Source organism: Branchiostoma floridae, chromosome 6, assembly GCF_000003815.2.
Source record: "Branchiostoma floridae strain S238N-H82 chromosome 6, Bfl_VNyyK, whole genome shotgun sequence".
NCBI classification, from domain to species: Eukaryota; Metazoa; Chordata; class Leptocardii; order Amphioxiformes; family Branchiostomatidae; genus Branchiostoma; species Branchiostoma floridae.
The window spans coordinates 4283905-4308298 of record NC_049984.1 but is presented as its reverse complement, the minus strand read 5'-3'; the positions used below and the strand labels follow the sequence as shown (position 1 = coordinate 4308298).

The 24394-nt window shown below is 42.6% G+C and overlaps 2 protein-coding genes across 2 annotated transcripts in view; both read right to left on the bottom strand.

Annotated features, from left to right (window-relative positions):
- LOC118417499 overlaps positions 1-3469 on the bottom strand; it is a 7310-nt gene extending 3841 nt beyond the window's left edge. Inside the window, exon 1 of the mRNA XM_035823079.1 lies at positions 3332-3469. Coding sequence (XP_035678972.1) covers positions 3332-3469 — 138 coding nt within the window. The remainder of the gene's footprint in view (positions 1-3331) is intronic.
- A 2585-nt stretch (positions 3470-6054) lies between these two features.
- LOC118417498 (protein-glutamine gamma-glutamyltransferase K-like) overlaps positions 6055-24394 on the bottom strand; it is a 23778-nt gene continuing 5438 nt past the window's right edge. Inside the window, exons 3-18 of the mRNA XM_035823078.1 lie at positions 23398-23561; positions 18989-19171; positions 17581-17835; positions 14542-14660; positions 13995-14102; positions 13254-13428; positions 12824-12962; positions 11925-12028; positions 10900-11145; positions 10351-10479; positions 9539-9694; positions 8720-8842; positions 8455-8538; positions 8226-8386; positions 7334-7468; positions 6055-7001 (exon numbers count right to left, since the gene is read on the bottom strand). Of these exons, the coding sequence (XP_035678971.1) occupies positions 6849-7001; positions 7334-7468; positions 8226-8386; positions 8455-8538; positions 8720-8842; positions 9539-9694; positions 10351-10479; positions 10900-11145; positions 11925-12028; positions 12824-12962; positions 13254-13428; positions 13995-14102; positions 14542-14660; positions 17581-17835; positions 18989-19171; positions 23398-23561 (2434 nt within the window). The 3' untranslated portion in view covers positions 6055-6848. The remainder of the gene's footprint in view (positions 7002-7333; positions 7469-8225; positions 8387-8454; positions 8539-8719; positions 8843-9538; positions 9695-10350; positions 10480-10899; positions 11146-11924; positions 12029-12823; positions 12963-13253; positions 13429-13994; positions 14103-14541; positions 14661-17580; positions 17836-18988; positions 19172-23397; positions 23562-24394) is intronic.

The window sequence follows — 24394 nt, the reverse complement described above, 5'->3', positions numbered from 1 at the left end:
GTGTGCGCGCGTGTGTTTGTGTGTGTATGACTGAGTGTGTGTGCGCGTGTGTGTTTGTGTGCGTGACTGAGTGTGTTGTGTGTGTGTGTGTGTGCGCGTGTGTGTTTGTGTGTGACTGAGTGTTTGTGTGTGACTGAGTGTTTGTGTGTCTGAGTGTGTGTGTGTGCGCGTGTGTGTTTGTGTGTCTGAGTGTGTGTGTGTGCTCGCGTGTGTTTGTGTGTGACTGAGTGTTTGTGTGTCTGAGTGTTTGTGCGTCTGATTGTGTGTGACTGAGTGTGTGTCTGAGTGTGTGCGCGTGTGTGTTTGTGTGTGACTGAGTGTTTGTGTGTCTGAGTGTTTGTGCGTCTGATTGTGTGTGTGTGTGTGTGTGTGTGTCTGAGTGTTTGTGTGTGTGCGTGTCGTTCTCCGTCACATCACAGGAAGTAAACAAAAACGTCAGAGGCTCAGGCTGACATCTTTGGAAAGCCGCCCTTCACTTCTTAAGCAATTGTGACAAATGGTTTATTTTTCTTCAGACCGACAGGTGTTCCCTTTAGGCTCTACTGTTGTCAGAGCCCCACTTTGTCTTAACGTTCCCACAACAACTTAGATATCAGCAGGCTCGAGCTCGTAGGGACGTCCCTTGATCTGTCAAGCTTGGTTTCCGGGGTGAGTGGTTATGTCGCAGCCTGGACATAAGTCACATACAGACCAGAACAAGAGTCCAAGTCTCATACATGTACGTCCGTGAATTTCTCGTACGTCTGGTATAATTGAAATAGCTCATTGATCATGCAAACAAGGCTTTGGTTAACGTTACAAGTGTCCATCGACTGTCACTCCAAGGTGAACATGGTGCAAATGGAAAAATGCCTACCCGTGAATAAGTATACCCTTCCATTGACCCACATAACCTGGAATGTCCGTCAAGGTTACCTAATGACTAATTCTGCCAACTCTGAACTGTACTTCCTGTCACTGCCGTAATTTTGCCATTTTGCTCCTCCGTCGCTCTATCGGTGCACGTAAACTTATACCGTCCACACTCAGAGAACACGCACACGCGCGAGCGCGCACACACACACACACACACACACACACACACACACACACACACACACATACACACACGTATAAACATACAGACACAGACATCACGTATACTTATAACACATACACATACGCCTATAAAAACACATCCTAACAATCTTTTCGGTCGTGAATAACAAACAACGCCACTGAAAGGTTAAGAGTATAACAGATCGGCGCGTCAAAGATTAAGAGATTTCGGATTATGCCTACATGCGGGTCAGATTTAAGTACTTGATAAAGCAGACGACGAATATCTAAAACAGTTAGAGATGGCAGTATGTAGTGATGCGTGTGTCTAGATGAATAAGTAAGGGGGTGTCTTGAACATGGTAAGAATTGTGTTTGTATGTCATCATATGTACATGTTACATGTTACAAAAAGTGCAACACAGAAACTTAAAAAAAGAAGAAAAAAACAACAACTACACATTGAAAAAATTTGCTAGAGAAAAACGAGGTTGTAAAATGACAGATTTAATCATCACTGCCAGTAAAACCGTGGTATATGGTGGCGGGGTTATTCCGCTCACTTTAGACCTGATTGCCGATAATTTGTACACACAATTAGTTTGGGGCCTCTTCATCTCTGACCAATTAAAAGCTCACCCTTCGATGATTGACAAGCTGATCAGACGACACTGTGGTACTAGAATGTTCTTGCGGTCGGGAGTTCATGACCCGCCGGGCAAGTGAGTGAATGCCAAAATATGAATAGCTAAATTGTACAACATTATAAAAAAAAACGAGGTAACTAAAGATTGAGATGAATATACATGTGCAATACACGGAGAGGAAAAGAGCCAACAGTTTTTGCCTCTCGTCTTCTTACACATTGAAAAGTTTTCTTGTATAGTACAAAGAAAATAACTCAACGTTCATTTTCGACATGTTCTGTTTTTTTTTGATACTCCTTCGCGGATCTATAATTCTTGTGCAACGCATCTTGCAAAAAAATGTATTTTTAGATTGCATTGCATCAACTTGTGTTCTAACCGTGGCCTTGTTACTCCAAGGTTTTGCATTTCAGTCACGTTTTAGATTTGTCTGAAGGGAGTTGATTTAGAAATTATTGTCCTAATTCTCTTAGGAATAGTGTCATCAACGAAGCTATGTCCTTCACTAAAGCAGGGATTTGAGCGGTCACTGCAGGCGAAACAATGCGACAAAGGTTATCATATGTTTGCTTCACAGTGTGTGTATGCGTATGTGAGTCTGTGTGTGTGTGTGTGTGTAGGAAAGAGAGGGAGAGAGAGTAAGAGAGAAAAGGGAGCGGGAAAAAATGATTTCCCGTAAGCTTCTCTATATCAATTGCATGAATAATTTGAATCTTGGTAGAATTTTACATTCACAGTTTTATAATTTTTTGGGGGTTTCTCGTACTTTCATACGGCTTACAATCCGCCCGAATCCCTAGAGTCATGTGAAGTTGAATTAATTTGGGACCGAGCGTTTCAATCATGTCTGAGTTATTTAGACACATCGTTAACAGACAGTTTAATTAGGGGACCATCAGTACACGGCGATGACAGGCGGTAATTAACATCAATCCTTGTCTGTCGCCAGCGGTCACCCGTCGCCAGGGCGTCATGTTCTAGCCTCCTCCGCAGACTTTCGGAGAGCGTTTAGTTTTAGGGGAGCGCCGATTTGGTGATGGGCTAAGCTCTGCCATGGAAGGGAGTTGGCCGAGAGAAGGCGTTTTTGGGCGTCAAAGTTTGGCTAGTCGCAAGAATTCAATCCTAATCTTCCCGTAAAATAACAGATAATGCACAATTCCTGTCTAATGTGGAAGAGACAAACGATTCAATCAAAGAACAGTTTGGTATTGAGAAAATTTCGAAAGGGCAAAGCGTTCGGCAACCTCACACCTGAGAAAAACCGTCATACGATACCTACCTGTCCATCTCACGACTGACTTACTTTACACAGAGTAAACGTACGTAGGTGTCAGGGTACACGCACGACACCATTTTGCACTTCGGCCGGAAGTTTGTAATAATTCTATCACTGCGTCAACTGAAAGCTATCGCCCTTGATGTCAGGAGATGCTGACTTGAGTTCTAGCGCTAGGCGCTTGAAAACAAATTGTGTAGAAAATTATATGAATTTTGTACATAAGCTGGGTCAACTGGGTGAACTGTAAATGGCTAGAATTAGTACATGCTGTCTGTAGTATTGATGTGTGCCGTACGACCTATTTAGTTAACATAGCAGAAAATAATTGAAACAACAACAAATAAAACATAACGGTAAACCATCTCACCTTAGGTTGACAGACGGCAGTACACGCGGCGTAGATACACAGCGAGACGAAGCCCAACGCGAGGAGTCCGCCGATGAAGATGGCGCAGATCGTGGTGGTGTCGAGCTGGAAGTCCAGCAGTTGCTCCCAGGGATTCATGGCCACCGTGTTCAGAGGACGCGCAAACCTCCGTTAAACAAAGGCTTGTCTGAAGAAATGGTAGGAAGACAGTATTGAGTTGTTTCCTCTGGAGCCGAAGCTGCTATGCAGCGGCAAGCAGTTTGTTCAGCCAGAGACGGAGTTTTAGCGACGTAGCTTTTGAACGGTTTTTGACTTTCAGCGTCCTCAGACGTTTCGAATCGTCGGCAAGATCAAGGTGAATTTTATAAACTCCTTGGTAAGATCGGAACAGAACTTTCGGATTCAAAGGCGTCAGACTATACCTTAACACAGTTTCACTTCTTCCATGTACGTAAATGTACATAATTGCCCAGTCTTCTGATTGTTGGTCCTTAGTCCATGACTCGTCCATCGACCAATTCTACATACAAGGCGTCCTCGCATAATCTTTTATAACGTGTCGCGCTCCAACAAATTTCATCAGTCCTTCCGCTAATTTTCTCCCGGATGTGCCAATCCAGCACTGATTAGCGAATGGTGAGCCCGATGATCAGCCGTCCGCGCCCGCAGGATGATAAAAATAAAATCGTCTGCGTAGCCATCCATCAAAAAAGACAGTTCACTTGTGGTTTCTCAGTAATAGTAAGCAAAATTCAAATGACAGGAGCTTGTCCTTAAGCAAACATGTAACGTTGATATCTAATATCCTAAAACGTGTGCTTAAAAGATGTCATCTTCAACAGGTCTTGCTAACTACGACAAAGACTACAGGAACAACAAATTTCGTTGCACTTGGCCGCGGTGCTGATGTGCTTTCCGGCGACGCCCTTACTTAGCAACGCAGGGATTGATGATTTCGTTAACGGCCAGCGGCCGTCCGTGACTTTGCTGGGGATTGTGACCAATAAAAATAGAACGCTACATGTGAAAGTGATCTTGGACCAGTTTAACTCACCGAAGAGCTTTTCTTCCACTGGTCGTAACAGAGAAGACAGATGCTACGTACCGTACTGTATTAACACTCTTACAGGTATAGTATACTAGTAGTATAGTAAAGTATAGGTTCATTGTGCGGGAAATTCCCCTAGCCCTTATCGATAAGCACATGAAACAGTGGACCACAGCTAAACGTCCCTGTCCTAATGTAACGACTACGACTCTTACGGCTTTTCATTAGAGTGCAAGTCGGGTGAACGACAACAGTCAGGATTTGAATTCCCAACCTCTTAAGCTTATTCCAAAGGCTGGCTAGGTAACGACTGGATTGCGCACATTTTCTTGTACCATACCTTAAGCTGTGTTGGAGGAAAGAAAACACCTTACGACACACATTTAACCACAATTTAACTTCGATTTTGCTGCCATCACTTCCACGAAATCTTGGCATATATCACTTGCATTTTGGTATTCTAAAAGTGCTGCCGAGGTTGTCTAGTGCCCTCGACCACGTTAAAGGAGCCCACATTTATCGAAATGAGTTGGGGTCCTTCCCGGTGTGAGCCGATCAAACTATACCGCCTGGTCTCTAGTTTATCGCCTTTAAATTCTTAGACATAGACAAGAGATGCAAGTTGTAAAAATGTTTTATTTCAAAACTTCACGGCCCCATAAAAAACTACTAAGTATAAATGGTAACTACAAAACTTTCCTTGACAACAACTATAACCTAAAACTAAGTTGATCAACTGAGAATAAGCGAGGAAAAAAGTTGATGAACAATACTAAAAATGAACAATGACTTATTAGTACTTAACACTGGCTACAGAAGCCTCTTATTTACCCAATTACCTTTTTCTTTTGATATCATCTTTAACATAACTTTCTAGTATAAAAAGACGCCTAGTCTCCAGGCAGTATCATATTTTCAGTGTCCCTTGGACAGTCTCAGCTTTAGTACGGGACAATCTCCTTGGTGATTATACAACATCTGTATTAGTTAAAATAAGGCAGAAACACCACATTTTCTGTCTTCTACAAAATCTGTTGTGTTGAGTACACAAAGTTCTTTTTCTCAACCACATGTTTTCTGTCATCTTCTTTAAGGCAAAAATGAAGATGACAGATGGTCATCGAAACGTTTGCTCTTAAAAAAACATGCAGTTGTGAATAAAGAGCTTTGTTATGAATATAGAATACAACACTGTGTATTCCTTATCACCCGAGGTATCAGCCCTCCCGCGGGTCGGATCGCCCGACGACCGAAGGGTGATCCGACCCGCGGGAGGGCTGGGACCGAGGGTAATGTGGAATACACCGTGTTGTATTTTATTTATGTCATACCCACCTAAGAAAACCCCTGTTTTGATGCGCAATGTGCCAGAAGTTGAACAAAAAGTGTTGCAATAGAAATGTTCTAACGTCTGAATCAGGTATTCGAACATTCGATCTCCCCGCTCGAAACAGTTCGATTTATTCGAATGGAGCCTGTGTGATACGCCTTTCGAACCGATCTGATACGGAAGTTATGGCCCGGACCGGAACACCCGTATTGAACGTTTTCGCGTCACAGGTATGACATAAAGTCATTTACCAGCCTGATGAAAATATTCATGGAGAACGTTACATGACGAACAAGAAGCAATATTTTTCCACAGAAGAAGTTGTGCTCTATTCTTAGACAAATATTGAAATTCAAATGCTTATCATCAGCCAGTTAAACTTGGTAACTTTACAATGATTAAAGCACCACTGTCAACACAGATTTGCAACACGTACAAAACCTGTTTTAGCTGCCTGTTTTCAAATACATGTATCTTGAAGATTTCTATTGGTCTAATGTTATCTAGCGATGCACTTCCGTCTTCATCATCGGTCAGATAAAGCCAGTAGCACTTCCAGATTGGTCAAAAGAATTATGCTATTACCCCAAAAATCCTTCACCTTGAAACCTCGGATACCCTACTATCACACCCTGATAATGGCTGCGTTTACACACTCACTTTCTGAGTCCAGTTGGAGTAGACTTCGCCGGAGTCGTCTCAGGACAGTGTATACAGAAATTCAGGGTAACCTTTCCGGAAATTGACTCGAGTAACTTCCAAATCATGCTCCAGTCACCTCATTGTTTTCTTGTGTGTTAATCATCGACTCCCAGTGATTTATGAAATGGTCATATGAAAATCATTGAAGGCACTTGGCGCAAATTTGAAAATCATTCCATACGGACTTCATTCGGACTGGACCATGTACGCACATGTGAACCCACCCTTAAATTGAAAAGATCTTGAGTGTAAACAGAACGTTGTTGAGTCCACGTCGAGCTGACTCGAAAATGCGTGTGTAAACCCAAACATCGTACACTACATTCTCTTAAATTGAAGAGATCTCTCTCCCGATGCCTCAGATGATGTTGACAACAATACCCCACTATCACACCCTGACTTGTGCGCTACAATCAAGACATTTTGCTCCCGATGCCTCAGACGATGTCGAGGACGCACTCTCCGCACACCTGTTGCAGCTGCTTGGATGTGAAGCTGACCATCAGCTTCCTCTTGCCCTTCTTCTTGGGCTTGAGTTTCACCACAGCCGTGGCAGTCTCCCTCGGCCCGATGTCCTTGTGGTGGATGACCTTAAAAAGAACAAGAAACAGTCATGCCTTCAAATACCAGAGTTGTAAATTTGTCTTGTACCGTTGTATAGTTATGTTCTTTGTAGACCTATGCAATCAGCTGTGCTGCCTATAGGTCTGTGTAATGTACCGTCGCATTTTGAATAAATAAATACCAGAGTTACCAAAAACTTTTCCCAGAACTATCATAGAGTGGAATTTGTTATCACCAAGTACAGTAGGGGCATCTTCTCTGGTTAGTTTTAAAGAATGCTTGCAGCGCTGCATGCCTGCGAAGCTGGTGTGTTACGCCGAACGGCGGTTATGCCGGCTATATAGATACAGATACAGACCTTGTCGTCCGCGGTCAGCCCGGGGCCCTCGAAGTAGAAGGCGGACTTGGTCAGGGCGGTGTTGATGGGGTTCTTGAAGGACACGTTGACGTGGACCTCCTGCCCGATGTTGATGATCCTGTCTTTGTCAGACACCTGTGGGGAGGGGGCATGTTTGTTGAAAACTTTCTTTAGACTAGAAACTGTATTGAAACACATTCATCAACATGTCATACATTCTGGATTGTCTTCTAATGTTATTTGTTATGTTACATAAGACAAACAAACACATTCTTATTTTGTTGTTATTCACATCATGTTTACCCTGTTTTAGCCAAGCCAATTTGTATTCTCCCAGACCTATCATAGAGTGGAATTTGTTATCACCAAGCACAGTAGGGGCATCTTCTCTGGATAGTTTCAAAGAACGCTTGCAGATAGATGTGCAAAAGTTAGGTGTGACGGGACCTTCGGTGTAATATAACCAGCTGCTGCTGCGCCGCGTGCCAGCTTTGCCGGAGGGCGGTTATACCGGCTATATAGATACAGATGCTGGTGTGTTACGCGAAGGGTGGTTATACCGGCTATATATAGATACAGATACAGAAGCTGGTGTGTTACGCGAAGGGTGGTTATACCGGCTATATAGATACAGATACAGAAGCTGGTGTGTTATGCCGAAGGGCAGTTATACCGGCTATATAGATACAGATACAGAAGCTGGTGTGTTACGCGAAGGGTGGTTATACCGGCTATATAGATACAGATACAGAAGCTGGTGTGTTACGCGAAGGGTGGTTATACCAGCTATATAGATACAGATACAGAAGCTGGTGTGTTATGCCGAAGGGCGGTTAAACCGGCTATATAGATACAGAAGTGCAAATAAACGAAATAAAAACATGACACCCACCTTGAGGGTGAGATCCGGAACCCCCAGCCTGAAGTCGTGCTGCCCGGCAAACGACTGCTGCGTCTCCCTCACGTGGCCCATCAGGAAGAACTTGATCCCGCCCTGGTCCACCAGGCGTGGCACATATAGGTCTGCGTCGATGCGACCCTCCACCTCCCCATCTGGTGACACAAAAAGTAGATGTTTTATTGTACAATATTAAGAAGATGCTGCGTCTCCCTAACATGGCCCATCAGGAAGAACTTGATCCCGCCCTGGTCCACCAGGCGTGGCACATATAGGTCTGCGTCGATGCGACCCTCCACCTCCCCATCTGGTGACACAAAAAGTAGATGTTTTATTGTACAATATTAAGAAGATGCTGCGTCTCCCTAACATGGCCCATCAGGAAGAACTTGATCCCGCCCTGGTCCACCAGGCGTGGCACGTACAGGTCTGCGTCGATGTGACCCTCCACCTCCCCATCTGGTGACACAAAAAGTAGATGTTTTATTGTACAATATTAAGAAGATGCTGCGTCTCCCTAACATGGCCCATCAGGAAGAACTTGATCCCGCCCTGGTCCACCAGGCGTGGCACGTACAGGTCTGCGTCGATGCGACCCTTCACCTCTCCATCTGGTGATCATACAAAAGTTTGATATTATATTTACATAGATCTGCAAAACTTTTCCAAGCTTTTATAACCTTACCGACCAACAAAAATCAATCTTCTTGCTTAAGTCGTCCAAACCCTTTATATATGAAATTGTTGGACAATTCATCTCCTACTGCATATTGAAAACCCATCAAATAGCTTCAGTAGAAATAGATTGAGATTAGTCGTTATTCCCTTTTGATTTAGCTATGAGTATCATTTTCCTTCTTTGTTAAGTATGATTATGTATACCACTACTGCTTTAATTTGTATGCAATTAGCCCTCAGGAATTTGCAATAAAGATTATTATTATCTATTGTACGATTGTTTTATTGTCAAAAAGATCTAGAACCAGTTAAGCTTACTGCAGAGCTAATCCTCGACTAGTCATAATAGCAAAGACAGACACCATGTACAGTATTTGCAGGTTCATTGTAGCAGGGGAAATTCTCCTAAGTCTTTTCGACAAGTACTACGACCATAGCTAATGTCAAGTTACTACGATTTTTTATAGCAGCATGCAACTGGCAGTCAGTCATAGTAGTACAATGTACTGTCATTCATCATTAAGAATAACAAAAAACTATTATATGGTTTTCATACATGTGGATTTTGAGTTATCACAGATATTGCTGCAATCCAACAACATGCCATTTTTCACAAACACAACACGCACCTCCGTTTGGCGTGAGACGGACGGTGAATCTCTGGTTCCAGAACTTGCCGAGGGAGACGCCTGTGTAGTACATGGCCTGGGCTGTGAGGTACATCGTCACATAGCGTTCCTGGTCGCTCTGGTTGGTCAGCTTCACGCGTACGCTGAAGTCCTCACCTAGATACGGGAAGGGACAATCGCATTGACATTTGTCAGATTACGAAATTTGAGTTCAATGCAATTTGTCAGGTCATCATTCTTGTAATTTAAATAGAGGACAAAAGCCCTTTTGTAATGGGATGTAGGTTATATAGTCTTTAGGTTTTCACTTGTACAAACCATTTTCCATCTACATAGTACTGAAGTCCTCACCTAAATGTGGAAAGGGACATCAATGTTCGTTAAGCCTCAGTCACATATTTAGGAAGTTCCCATGACAGCCCCAGATCACTCCCCAACCATTGGTAGCGCTGGGTTGGGAGTACCATGAAATCCATCCTAATCTAGCTCCAGTTTTCTCCTAGTTGCATCCAAGCAGAATTTGATTTTCCCAACTTTTTTCTCTTCAAAATTACAGTTAGCTGGTTCAGACGACATCTAAAGACTACTACGCAACCTCAACAACCAACTCTCAACCACAGAAGGCCTTGCAGACGACTAACTACCAACCATAGTCTGGAGAAGGTTGTTAGCCATAACGTTATGTCACTTAGGCAGTTCACCAGTATCAAAATTTGAGTTCATACATATATGGCTTCTTGTAAGCTTATTACACCATCTATACATCATCTTGTTACATGGCAAATTAATCTGTTCTGTAATTTTTGTCTCACCTATGTCCACGTCGTCGTCTGTGTCGATGCTGAACGTCACGTCCTCTGGTATGGACCGGTCCACGTAGGTTCCCGGACGATTCCCGTGTTCCACCGCTTCCCGCACAGCCACGCGCTCCAGCTCTGTACCTGGAATGGGAATGACAACCGGTTAAAATGTTTTATTAAGTTTAATCTAACGAGGGCTGTCTTCAGCTTTAAAGTTTTTCCGTCACACTCATTTTGAGCTTACGAAAATAAATTTTTGTCAGTTTTATATGCAACTTCTGAAGCTCCTTCTATTCTTTTTAGATGGGTGAAAAGTTTTCCGTCCCAACAAGCGATGGGTCATGGAGACAGGTGCGTGAGTATTTAGGTGTGTGTGTGTGTTTTGGTGTGTGTGTCTGTGTGTGTGTCTGTGTGTGTTTTGGTGTGTGTGTGTGTGTGTGTGTGTGTGTGTGTGTGTGTGTGTGTGTGTGCAGTTTTGAGTCGGACTCACAAGGCAGAGTGTATCCCAAGTCAACTAAAAAATGTGTGTGTAAACCCAGCCAACATGTTTCCCGTGCTCACCTTCCGGATGCTTGTACAGATGCGTGATGTCCTCCCGTTCATCAGAACCCACCATCTTGGTGCTGATGTGACACCCTACTGAGTACTTCTCCACGCGGAGTTGTTCCCAGTCGTCCCCGTCCTCAGGAACCCTCCAGTAGATCCGATCGGCATTCACCTCCGCGAAGATGAACTTGGTGTCGTAGCCGTAGTAAACGTGGCCGTTCTTGATGGCATTGAGTGAAGCTGGACCGCAACAGTACTGTCCTAGTATGCAAAAGACATGAAAGAAAGAGTGTGAGAAAAAGGTCATAAACTTGGTGTTGTAGCCATACCAATTGTGGCCGTTCTTGACTGCCATAGGCGAGACTGGCCTACAACAGTACTGTCCTACACGAAAGAAAATGTGTGAGAAGAACGTCATGAACTTGATGTCCTAGCCATAACTAACTTGGCTGTCCTTGGGAGCCATAAACAACCCTGGCCTGCAACAGTATTATCCTAGTATACTCATAAGCTCATAATCTTGGTGTCGTAGCCGTAGTAAACGTGGCTGTTCTTGATAGCGTTAAGCGAGGCTGGACCGCAACAGTACTGTCGTAGTATATGAAAGAAAGATTGTGAGAAAAAGCTCATAAACTCGGTGTTGTAGCCGTTATTGATTGTGATGAACAATGCTGGTCAGCAACAGTGCTAGTACATGAAAGAAATGGTGACTGTTGCAAAAATCTTTATAAACAGTGTTTGTTGATATCATCAAGCTGCATATAAATGTGAATCATCTAATTAAACTTCTAGTTCTAACTTCTTCATTAATTAGAAAGCTAGTAATGGTGTTTTCATTTTTTTCTATATGAAATTGGTACATATATCATCCATAATGTCAAGTGGTTTTTGTTATTAGTTTTGTCAATTTCCATGCCATGATCTTCCTTCATATGTCTATTCCATTTTAGAAAAAAACTACCGGGTAAAACAAAAAGAATGGTTACTAGAAAAAAAGATACAATAAATCCAACTAATGATCTAAATCGCAATATTCTCACCTTCACTTGTTTCCTGAGGAGTAGAGTCGAAGGCCTGCCAGCCACCGTACCCAGCTGGGAGGTCAGGGCGCGCCATCCAACACTCGTTCCACACATGGAAGTTCCTAGATGTCAAAAAAAGCAAATAAAGGAATGCTCCCTACATTGTTTATTCCCATATATTTTGAGAGCAGAAAGCACAAATTGCTTATATTAAGCCTTCTACTCAAGAAACATACGCATAAAACAAGAATAGTAAACCACATACATACATGAGTACAAAATGGATAACAGAAAAGTAGATTTAGACAAGACAAGTTGGTGTTGAATCAATTAGGAGAACCTGCCTGTGCAATGGATATAAGTATTGACAAGTAGCTTCCTACATTCATTAGAGAACTTGAAGAGCATCTTTCGACCAAAAACTTGGATGAAGAAAACTTCCATTCTACAATTTATGGGTTTTCGGTAATTATCAGGAATGAAAATGTAAATGTAATACACGCTTTGTTTTGAATAACAACAGTTTTACAGTTGTAAATGCCCACGTAGTTGACGAGCTGCGGGGGTACTTATTAATCACCAGAGGGGTGCCCGATTTTATTGACAGAGGGAAGTGCCTACTTATCACATGAAAATCTACCCATCACATAAACCAGGCTTGGGAACATGCGGATGTCGCCCGATCCCATATAATAGTGCGATGATTGTAAAAACACTGGACATATTACAGACAAAAAATTTAAGTCATAGCTTGGCAGCTAATTGGTTTTTATGATGTGTGATGGGGTTCAGAAACGTATTACTGCCTAATATTTCATTCCTAGCTCCCGGACTAGTTGCCCGATCAGTTTTCATGATTTGTATGAGGTTCAGAAACATATTACTGCCTAATATTTGTGATGGCTTCTGAAACGTACCAGATGGAATCGTTGTTCAGGTCCTCGATCGGCTCGTCCTTATCATCGAAGTGATAGTCCACAGTAAGGTTGGAGTCAGTGTCGTGGGCAGAGCCGAAGTTGGTCACGCTTCGGGCAGGGATTCCCAAACAACGCAGCACTGGAAACATCACAAACAACTTGTTACCACAGGTTTGACTGTAAACAAAAGACATTCAACAACAACAAAAAGATGTTGTCAGTGCCCCCATACAAAGAGTTGACACAAGATGTAATCAGTAACTCTCACCAGAAGTGGTGACTCCAGAGAAGACCCAGCACTGTCCATACATAGAGGACAGAAGAGACTAAGGAGCTATCATACAGCTAGATACCAGGCTAGTGATTCTCACCAGAAGTGGTGACTCCAGAGAAGACCCAGCACTGTCCGTACTGCACCAGTGACTCTTACCTGAGGTGGTGACTCCAGAGAAGACCCAGCACTGTCCGTACTGTACGCTCTCCTTTGTCTTGAGGAACTGCTCCAGAATCTTCACGCTGCCATTCCACACCCACGGCTCCACCCCGTCGTCGTAGTCGCCCGACCAGTTCCCAACCAGGACCCCGTCGTCGTCAAGGGAGTTGATCTGGGTGGGAAGAAAAGTTAAAACACTCAACATTAGCGAGAAGTAGTACTCCAGTTAGAAGCTCTGAGGAAGATGTTCAAATGTTGATGGAAACGATGAATTTCCAAGCACTTGTGTGTCTTACCTGAATGTCTGCCATGGGCTAATGTACACACTTTATAAGTACAAGTTTTATAGCTTACATCATGAGTTGGGGGGAAAGTTTAAGTAATGTCAGGTGTCAAAATAGATGGGAAACAAGTCTTGTTTGTCAAAAATAAATAAAACAGAGATTCTAAAATAAGAGACTCTATTTACACATTCTGACGTTGGTGGTGTAAAAAAAACAGCCCCTTTATTATGTGGCTTATCAACCTGATGAAAATGTTCAGGAAAGAAAAACAGTTTTTGACATTGACACTTACAACTGAATACGAAATTTGGACATTCCTGGTTTACTTTTCATTATACTGTAAAAAAAGTGCCTCAATCAAAATGTTGCAATCTTTAAGTTGCTGATAGCAGAAATGTTTGGAACATAAAAGCTAGACAATTAGTTAGACTCCTTAATGAGTGTATGCCCTTACCTGAGCCGTCAGTACGCGCGTGATGTTGATCGGGTTCCATCGTGACGTGTACGCCATCCGCGCACGGTCCAGGAGATAGAGGGAAGCATCCAGCACTGGGTCGTCAAACTGTAATAGTCAAACGGTACAATCAGTACAGCAATTGTGCATTAACTTAACAATTGTTTATTGATTTGGATGTACTTACAAGTACTTTCAGCCAAAGTTGTCCAACTAGACATTAGCTATCTTTAAGGGCTAACATTGGAAGAGTATACAAGATGGTTATGTGATAAAAGTACTTGCTGAAACATTTAGTAAAACAATACATTAAACATGCATGATGTATTACAATGCATATACACATTATTGAGAGTTTACGACCTGTCCTGAGGTTTAAACAGAGACATAAGGCCTGGCAAGCAACCTTAAACCAATGACAAACCACCAACTTAGCAAATCAAACCATGGGAAAAGCCAGTCATTAACATTTCTATTATTTGGCCAATTCAAAATGACATTGCAATGACACATTCTGCACTGAGAACAGGAAATGTTTGATTCTGACCTGGCCAAAGTTCCAAGGGCGCCCGCGGATCTTCCGCTTGTTTCCCACATAGATGAAGCCAGTCTCATTCATCACATACTCATTAAGCTTGGCCTTGTCATCGATGTACACCTGGTCGTCTGTGGAAATACAGCCAGAAATTTGAATTAAAATTAGGCATACCAATGTACAATTTGTAAAAGAATGTCAATCCTCAATGTGCCACAGTCCATTGAGACACCCCCGTGTCGGCGAGCATGCTACAATAAAGTAACTATTTCCTCCAATAAAGTATGCACTTCTAAAACTATTCCAAAATGAGTTTATTGCAAGGAAAAGGGAAAAGGAACTTCTATTGATAAAGGTGCTGCAACACTTCTACGAAGGATGCAAAACTATAAAAGTTAATAATTTTGGTGTTGCCGGTGAAACTTTTTAATATGCATTGTACACAAACATAAGCTTTCATTCTGATCAGCTATGGTATATTAAGATATTGGCAAAAGAAATGGAGGTGTCGACTTGTCTCTGTTACTAAACAACAGAGAGGTCCCCTATCACGGTGGTCCGGTTGCTATGCTTTTGTCCGCGTTGTCAGGGGAATTTGCCCCGCCCAAGGCGCCGCGGGGTGCCAAATGCGGCCCTGTATTCATGTCTACAGACTGATACACATTGCTAAATATTTCTCAAAATTACGCATGTTTGGTGGTCATGTCAAGAAACAGCAAAAATCACTTAAAGAGGGGATATGTTGAATTTTCAAATTCATACAAGTATAAAAGTGACACTTATACACTGCGTTCAAAATACCCTATCAAATCAGACGAACGTAAGAAAGGTTACTTTAGGTGATCGAACTTTGAACTTTGCAAATTTTCCTCAAGGGATATTTTTCTAATTTACGCACTAAACATTTGTTGAAGTTGTAGTCAATGTTCATAGCGATAATTTTTTAGTTACAATCGTTTTCCGCCGATGTCTGTGAAATCAAAGATTATTTTCCAAATTTTGGGCCACATTTCCTCACATTTTCCTTCCGTATTTCCCGTGAGCCTGATTGGAGCGAACAGACGACGTCATCAAAATGGCGGCGAAGTTTCGCTCTCCAGGCCCATGTTGTTTTCGCCGAAAAATCCCACGAAGATCAAAAGATATAGGCCAAAATATGAAGCTTGTGCTTAATTCAGACAGGGCACATGGCTGTTCAGGTTTGTTTGGGACTTATAATGAGCTGTGTCGGCCTCAATCAAAGCAGACAAGATATACAAGATGCAAATAAGTGAGAAATACTTGTATTGTATTCGCTGAGCGCCCCAAGCCAGATAATTGCCCGCGATTTTTAACTGAACGAGTTCGGCTGGAAATTTCTTATCCAATCCTCAGAAACGAGATTCAGAAACTGCTGTAGTTTTCGACTTTATTAACTTGTACTAGTATATGGGCACCACCGTCCACTTGTACAGTCGTAGGGCACTATGCAATCTTCCGGCTAACCTCTGATCGTTCGGAGACTCACAAAATTTCACTAAAATTTTGTGTCGACCGAGGAATTGAAACATAATCGACCGCTTCACGGGCCTGGAGAATTTGTACAGATAGAAACGTTGAAAGATGCTTGAATAACATACGTCTTGGCCGTACCTCTTGTGATTAGAAATACATGAATGCCGGTAAAGATAATGTGACAAACTTTCAAGAACAATGTGACAAACGGGAAATGGCGTCGGTTGTATATAAAACAAAGGATCCTGGTCTGCTGTCAAACAACAACACTCTCTTTAACCCCTCCTTCACCAACTAAATTGATTTACTTCTGTGTGTTTAAGTAAAATTCAAATCTTTTCCGGTTATGTACCAATTTCAAGCTAAAGGACTCCAGAAGTTTACCGCGTATTAAAAGCCGAATACATTCAGCACATTGATTCAATCATGGCGTCGGTTTGTAAACAAACTGGAGGGCCGATCGGTCTAATCCAGCTTCCCCGTCAAATAATCCCCTTTCTTCCCCAGACTTTGATTTACATTGTGTGCCTTATTACAAGTTGCATTTATATTTACAGAGATGTGGATTTTTTTGTTTCAATTTTCCTATCAAGGACGCCAGAACTGGCAGAATGTTACCAAAACACAAGCCTATACATCAAACAGCGGCTTTTGCAGAGTCTGTTAGTGTTAACGCCCGTATTGAATCGCGAACTGTAGTTCATTATAGAAATACATGGGTGTAAGGAGTTACTAGAAAGAATACGTTATTGAATCGAATCTATCCGTACTCTGTCGGTTAATTTTGTGTGTGTCTAGCGCAGATATAATGTACGCAGGGAAGAACAGAAATGGCGACGGGTTCCGTGCATCCCCGGCCCCGCTCGGGGAAGGCCCCGGGGAATGTCGGAAACTGATATTTCCTTGCATCATCATGACCTTTGCTTCCGAATCGGTATTTTATCAATATTGGTGGCAGAATAGACGAGAATATAGCAAAGAAGGGACTGAGGGGGCTGTGTCAGTATTGAAGACGCGTCATCGTGGGAATGAAAGCTTGGGTATTGTTTACTGTTCAAACAGGGGAACAATTGGGGCGGAGACAGGCGTGCATTTGAAAGGGTAAGTTCGTGGAAAATATTCAGCTCATCTAGGTGCAACCAAAACATTTCTAGTTTCCGCCCTCAAAGGTGTGAACCAATCAGCTGCCGTTGCCATAAGTGAAATGGATGATTGACATTGATTGACATGGCTTTCAAGATAGGATTTTCAGGGCCTTTTTTGACCATCGTGTATGCTGGTTAAAACAGAGTAGAGGCCCAAATCGCAGTATATGGGTCCAAATCATAGCATAGGGGTAGCCTCCTTCACCGGTGTCTCTTGTAGGGTGAGTACCCCAAGCACCGGGATGTATTCCTTTCCTGGCATTCTTCCTTTCCAGGCGTATTCCCAGTTAAAAATCGCCGGTGAAGGAGGCTAGCATAGGGGATACAAATCACAGTGTAGGGGGCCGGCAGGCTAAAAAGGCCTGGCGAGAACACTGAGATAAAGGCAAAATATATTGAGGTATCGACTCACCCCTACACCAGGGGTTGAACAAAACGATGACAGCATTCTTGTCGTCCTTTGCCGTGCGGAACTTCGTCCCCTCGTGTTCCGTTTGCACGTAGAAGTCGAACTTCCCGACGATGGCGTTGGCCGGGGCCATGACGCTGATGCCCACAAAGTTCCCCTTTGTCTGCTGCACCTTGGCCCCCCATTTGTCGGTGGTCAGCTGCTCCTTGCCCAAGGTCACCTTGATGAGGGTGCCCTTGCTGGGTTTGGGGTATTTTCCTATGATATGAAGGAAAAACCATCTCTGAAATAGTGGTGCGTACCTAAAGTCCGGACTTGGAATTGGACCTAAAAATGTTTAGGACCTAAAAATGTTTAGGTCCAAGTCCAAAAAAAACCTAAATGTCCAGAGCCAAGTCCGGACTTGCAAAAAGCAATCTGTCACTTATATTCCCTTTTTTTGTTCTAAATCATCTAAAACCTTCCATAGACAGTGAAATTTGCACAAAAAACATTACACTGGCTGTATATAATTTGCATGTATTTTTCACATTGCATTTCAATTCATGCTAACATGCAATTTTATATGCACGATCCCCCCCTCCCCCTCAAAAAAGAAAACTTTCTAGCGCACATAATAGGGCAATGATGGATTCAGGTCCGGACTTAAACCTGAACTGCTGGACCTGAATCTGGACCTGTACCTGAATATGAGTTTAGGTACGCACCACTACTGTGAACTATCCAAACATGATTTACATTTGAGTGACATTTGCAAACGATCATTATGAGTTAGTGACTTTGACATGTTCAGCCGTATTTTCAAGTTAGATGTACATGTACTTGTATTGAATTGTTCTGTGGAAGAGGGGAGGGGCTGAATTTTCAAACCTCCCATACATCTTGTTTTTGTTAGTCTCCAAGCAGATCCTAAGGTGCCATAAGATAGTATCAAAGCTGGCCAAGGAGTATAGCCGGCAAAAGGAAGTCAAACAGGCACCTCTGGTTGCATTAACACTCCTAGGCCAGCTTCACTCCCCTGCCAGCTTTGAAACTATCTTATGCTACCATAAAATCACCTTGGAGATTAGTTTTCTATAACTTACAAAATATGCAAAACAGCTATTAAATATAAATGTTGAGTGGAGAGGGGGGCAGCTAAACCTCTAGTATCACATCTAGATAAGTCCTTACACATTTTGTAACTGATTGTATATACTATCTACATTGTACATGCAAGCAGTTTCTTAGTCTTACCGATCCTCAACTCCAAGGTGATCTTATCCTTGGCCTGGCTGTAGGGCCTGTTCAGGTCCAGCGCAATCAGCGCCTGTTCCTCGGCTAAACGTCTAGTATCATATCTACTATATCATCACACTTTTTATAACTGTCTGTATCTACATTGCACATGTAAGCAGTTTCCTAGTCTTACCGATCCTGAACTCCAAGATAATCTTATCCTTGGCCTGGCTGTAGGGCCTGTTCAGGTCAAGCCCGATGTCGAAGAGCTGTCCCCGCCGCACGATCAGCACCTGTTTTTCGAACTCGTCGGTGTGGTGCGCCAGGCGGTTGCCAATCTCACGGAAGTCGATGTTGGTGACCTTCAGCTGCTCATCTGGAAAAGCACAACACAGAAGTTTTAGTGTGGATGTAAATCATAATGCACCTACATCATGTGAAATACAATATGTATTTGGTTACAGTTGAGACCCCTATGTTTCGACTACCCTTTGTCGTAACAGGCTTATATTCCGAACCCCCTCATGTTCCAACACCCCTTAACTCTAAAGCTAACATATGGGCATCAGAACATAGCGGTGCCAGAACGTATAAAGGTTGTCCGAGTCACTCATTCTGAACATCGGGGTGTTGGAACATAGGGCAGGAGTGCCAGAACACAGGCCTGGGGTTTCTGAATATAGGGATGTGGGAACATATTGTTGTTGGGCGATACATTTGTTGGAACATAGATGTGTAACTGAATATTACCGTCTGTGGGTCAGTCCAGGTTGGTTGAACAGGGGGCTTTGTTCTTTTTGTACACATTAGCAGGGCTCGAAATTCATTTTTGGGAATAGGTGCACTGGTGCACCCAACCTAGAAAATTGGGTGCACCAAAATATTTTTGGGTGCACTACATAAAATAAAGTAGAATATCAGAATATCCTAATTGCAAACCTACTAAATTAGTAATTTGAACGGAGCTCTTCAGAAATTGGAAGTACATGTATTATGACAGTTATTCTATTATCTTTTTAACACATAGATGTCAAGAATATGGTGTTTACTTAGTATACTGACATCTTAACATACATAAGCCTATAAAAACATTTGGGTGCACCCTGTGCACCCACAGAAAATAATTGGGTGCACAGCTCCAATTTTGGGTGCACCTGGGTGCACAAAACCCCAGTATTTCGAGCCCTGCATTAGTCACCATATACTACATGTACTACTAGTAACAAGACCCGAAGGCCAGTTCAAGGTATACAGGTTACATGAATATAAGTGAAACAGCATCTTTTCTCCCTAAGTCAGAAAAAATCATGATAAGACAAGCTGGTACTAGTACAATCCTTTAATTTAAGATTGTACAAGTTATCTTAGTTTAACAGTAACATCTAGGTGTAAGATAGTCTGTTTTCAGGGCCAACACAAGCCTACTGACTTAGACCCTGATATTGAGATCGGTCTGTGGGTCTGGCATCCATGCTAGGTGTAAGATCTAGCTTCATTTTGTCATGTTTGCAGGCAGCATTCCAACCTAGTACAATCTTTGGTCTGAAATAAGGTTTGGAAAAAAAGAATCCGAGGAGGAGGGTAAGACATTTATGAGGCAATGAATTAAGGTTCCAAGATTGTTAAAACTAAATATCCCATCCATAAGGTCAGCCTCACCACAAAAAGTATACTCCTTTCCCTCCCAGTTATAGGAAAGGCAACATTCGGTCCTGTCGTTGCGCGGAGGTTTGTGTGTGTGGCACTCTCCATCCCAGTCCACGACTTTGTCCACTCCCCCGTCCACTACAGCTGGTTGTACCGGCCTCGCCTCCTTCTCGTAGCCACGCCACACAATGTCGTGCCACTCCTCTCTCGACAGACACTGTCCCATCTTCGTTTTGACTTGAATTTATGTCTCTATTCGCAACAGTTGCCTCCTCTCTGGTCGTGCTGTCACACCAAGAACTTGTAAGACTGTTCAAAGGGTACCGATCACACTGCCGCCTCCAATTGCATACAAATGCAGGCACTGTCCCATCTTGGTTTTGTCTTGAATGAACGTCTCTAAAGTCACTGCAACGGGTGCCCTTTTCCCTGAGTGGTGCTCTCACACTAAGAACTTGTCCAAAGACTGTTCAAAGGGTTACTGATGACACCGCTGCCTCCGACTGCACACAGACAAACGCAGGGTACGACAATTGCTTCCATAGAAATCCAGGGCTCCTAAAATGCTTCACATAGACATAGTCTGGAGTCAAGCCTTGTTGTGCTTTTGGTCCCTGAATTTGCTCTTCACAAGTCTTCCACATCCAGATCAAAATGCTCAAAAAGGCAGTTCTTTGGTAGGGCTCACAATCTGCAGGCACTGGTTTTTGTGATGGAAGTCTTTTTTACGAGTCACTCCACACAACACAAGCCTGTTCCGCCTATAACACTCCCTTACAGCTTCCTGCGAGGTGGGTTGCAAGTTTCAGTACTTTCTCACGGAATGACATTTAGACACAGTCTGTACCGAGTGCCCACTCTGAATATTGATATGGAGCATTGAGACTGGAATGCTGATATATAAATGGAGCAGACAACCTCGTTTCTGGACGTTCCTCAGAGTCTTGACACTGTAAAAACCCTCTACAGAAGATGCTCCTGGGCAAATTCCTTAGCACAATGTCTCAGCTGGTGTCCAACAATCTTGAGAGGAGCTCCTTGCCCTCTGGGGTGAATTCTTCACCGCTGCTCCTTTTCTTCTGACCCAGATATGTTGGGGGTGGTTTTCCAGACCACCAGGATTGAACAGTGACCCTGGGTAAGGTCACGACACAGACTATGTGCCCTGAATTCTCCCCATTCTCTGTGGATGTCACAACGTGGGATCCTTTTGTAGCTGACCTACTATTATTGGGGCCTAACTAGCCCCATTATAGTTCCACAGGCAAACCTCTGTCACTTTTAAACCAGTTGAAGGATCTCCAGTCACATGAAATTGAATAAACATGCTAAGGTGACTCTTAATAAATGTCATTCTTTTCAAATTCAGATATTTGCTCAGAATCAGGGTCCATCCAGTCAGCCACAACTGTGATAGAATAGCTTATTGTCTAACTGGTTTGGCCTCACAGCTGTATTTTGCAGAAGACAGATTTATTTCATACATTTACATTGTCCTCAATATAGCTGTGCTCTTTTTGGTGATGCTGGGCCTTCCAGCTTTGATTTAATTTACCCCATAATCCCACTTGTTGTTTGGAAGTCTATGTCGTTTATTTTCTTTGTTAAATCTATAATTTTAAGCTTACAAAAAAGATATCTTTTGGATGGACTGGGTGAATTTTTTTGGGTCCCAACAAGCAAAGTTTCGTCCAAGGACGGAGGGAATTGGGTCCTAGAGACAGCCCTTGTTGTATTTGCCTCTGACCCCACTTTTAGTAGCCATGCCTCATAGCTGTGCTACATTCTAGCCATGCATGGCCATTTGTAAATACTGCACAGCAGTCCTCACTACTGTAAATCCAGTTAGGCCTGGGAAAAACATGCTGTGTATCTTGTTTCCCAACCTACCCTAGAAAAAAAATAGCCTGACCCTATTTTTAAGAGCTAAAACAGGAAACACACCAATTCTTCCTACTAGTAGGCTTTAGTCTTAGTTTCAAAGTTGGGGGCAAGATGAGGCAGTAGGAGTTGGTACACTACATTGGCATTACTGATGGAAAAAAAGTACTGTATGTATTCTTTGTGATGTGATTTTGTTTTGGAGGGGTTGTCAAAACAATGAACACACAACCATCGCAAATATTTCGATATTTATAGTAACTCGTTACAGTGTCAATGAAGCTCACTATTACTTCAGCTGTCAAAGTTCAATCCATGACCAAGGACCCTATGTACTCTAAAAATACTTATATCAAATGACCATGATGATGATGATGTCCTTTTTTAGAGGCTGTTTTGTTTTACTCCTCGTTCGTGGGGGCAGCCATCTTGGTCACCTGATGTAGCCCAACCAATCAACATCCTTCATTTTTTTGAATGAAGGTTATCTTATCCTGTCCAGTGTAATAAAAAACTTGTACAGTAGAAGCCAGTTAATTGCACAAAGGTAATCGCATACTTCTGTTAATTGCACAAAACCCCAAATTTCCCTGGTGGCGCGGTCCTGCTAAATAATACTTCGCTTTGTAGCACCATTCAGATATTTGCACGAAATGCAATGGCAAATGAGGAGTGCAATGAAGCGGCTTCTACTGTATTCCTTCCCTAATTTTGCAAATACAAAACAAGAAGGCACAATCCATTATCCATATTTTATGAGAACCTGGTACTAGTGATACAAATGTAGATGTGTATCTTATCTTAATTCAACATTAAAATTCCCTATAGACTAATAGAGTGATGTAACTGATTATTGAATCTGGGTTATTCTATTGTAGATATTGACTGGGGGTCAGAAAACTTTTTTTCCCACAAGAAGCACGGGGGTTAGACTTACTACTACCTATAAAGCATTTGTAAACGAAGGGGAGCAAACCATACCTGATCAACATTTCTACTTCCAAAACTGAATAACCCACAGATACATGTATCAAGGAATACAACAATACTAAAACAACTGTTAAATAAACAAACCTTTCTCGGGCGGCACTACGGGCTTCTCCAGATGTTTGATGACTTTGTTCTGACGTTTTTTGTCGGGGTTGAGGACCTGAAAGCGTCCCGTGTTCCTGGCGGTCGGTTTGTGCACGTTGCTGTCACCCCCGCTGTACGTGGAATCTTCCGAGGCATGTCTGCGCCTGGAAAACAAGGAAGCGAGAGTTGTGTGAGGATTTATTTACTGCAGTACTGCAGAAGTCCACAAGGTGGCATGGCTGTACTTCTAGGGCTCTACTTGCACATGTAAGTTCAAAGTTTGTAATAGGCCAAGGCAGGCCAGAGCCAGCATCCACTTATCTTTTGTTAGCCTCGTACTTTCTTCAGAATTATTGAATGATCTTGACTGTTATCAAAGCAAGGCACCTGTTTTTTTCCCCTCCAAAGAAATAATGACTTTCAGTACCATTCATGTATTCACAGGCACTACTACTAGTACTAATATTTGGTAATAATAAAAATCCAATGAGGAATTGCTGGGACATACCAAGGAGGTTATATGAGATTTGAGTTTAGATTAAGAACTCCACCCCAAGTCTTGTGATTCAAAGGTGTATTTACTGACCACTTGACCATTACATCCACCTGTTTAAAAGCAGGTAAACAGAAATACTAGTAATGTGTGTTCCACTGTTGGGTGACAAACACCAATGCTTCTGTGTCAAGCCTGCTGGCCATCAAACAGACCTGCACTGTTTACTTCTCACTGGCTCATTTGACTATGCCAACTAAAAGTCAACTGTCTATCATGTATCCAGCGCATTGATACAACCAAAGTACCAAAAATTACCAATGACCAATGTATTGAACAAAATTGAGTTGATTATTGAACTAGTTAAACTGTAATATCCAACACAAAAATTGGACTCACCCAAATTTTCGACTAAATAACATCAGCCTACCACCAAAATATACACTTTCTTCTCCATTCAATACTTACCAAACTAACACCTTTTTCACATCACAAACTTTATTT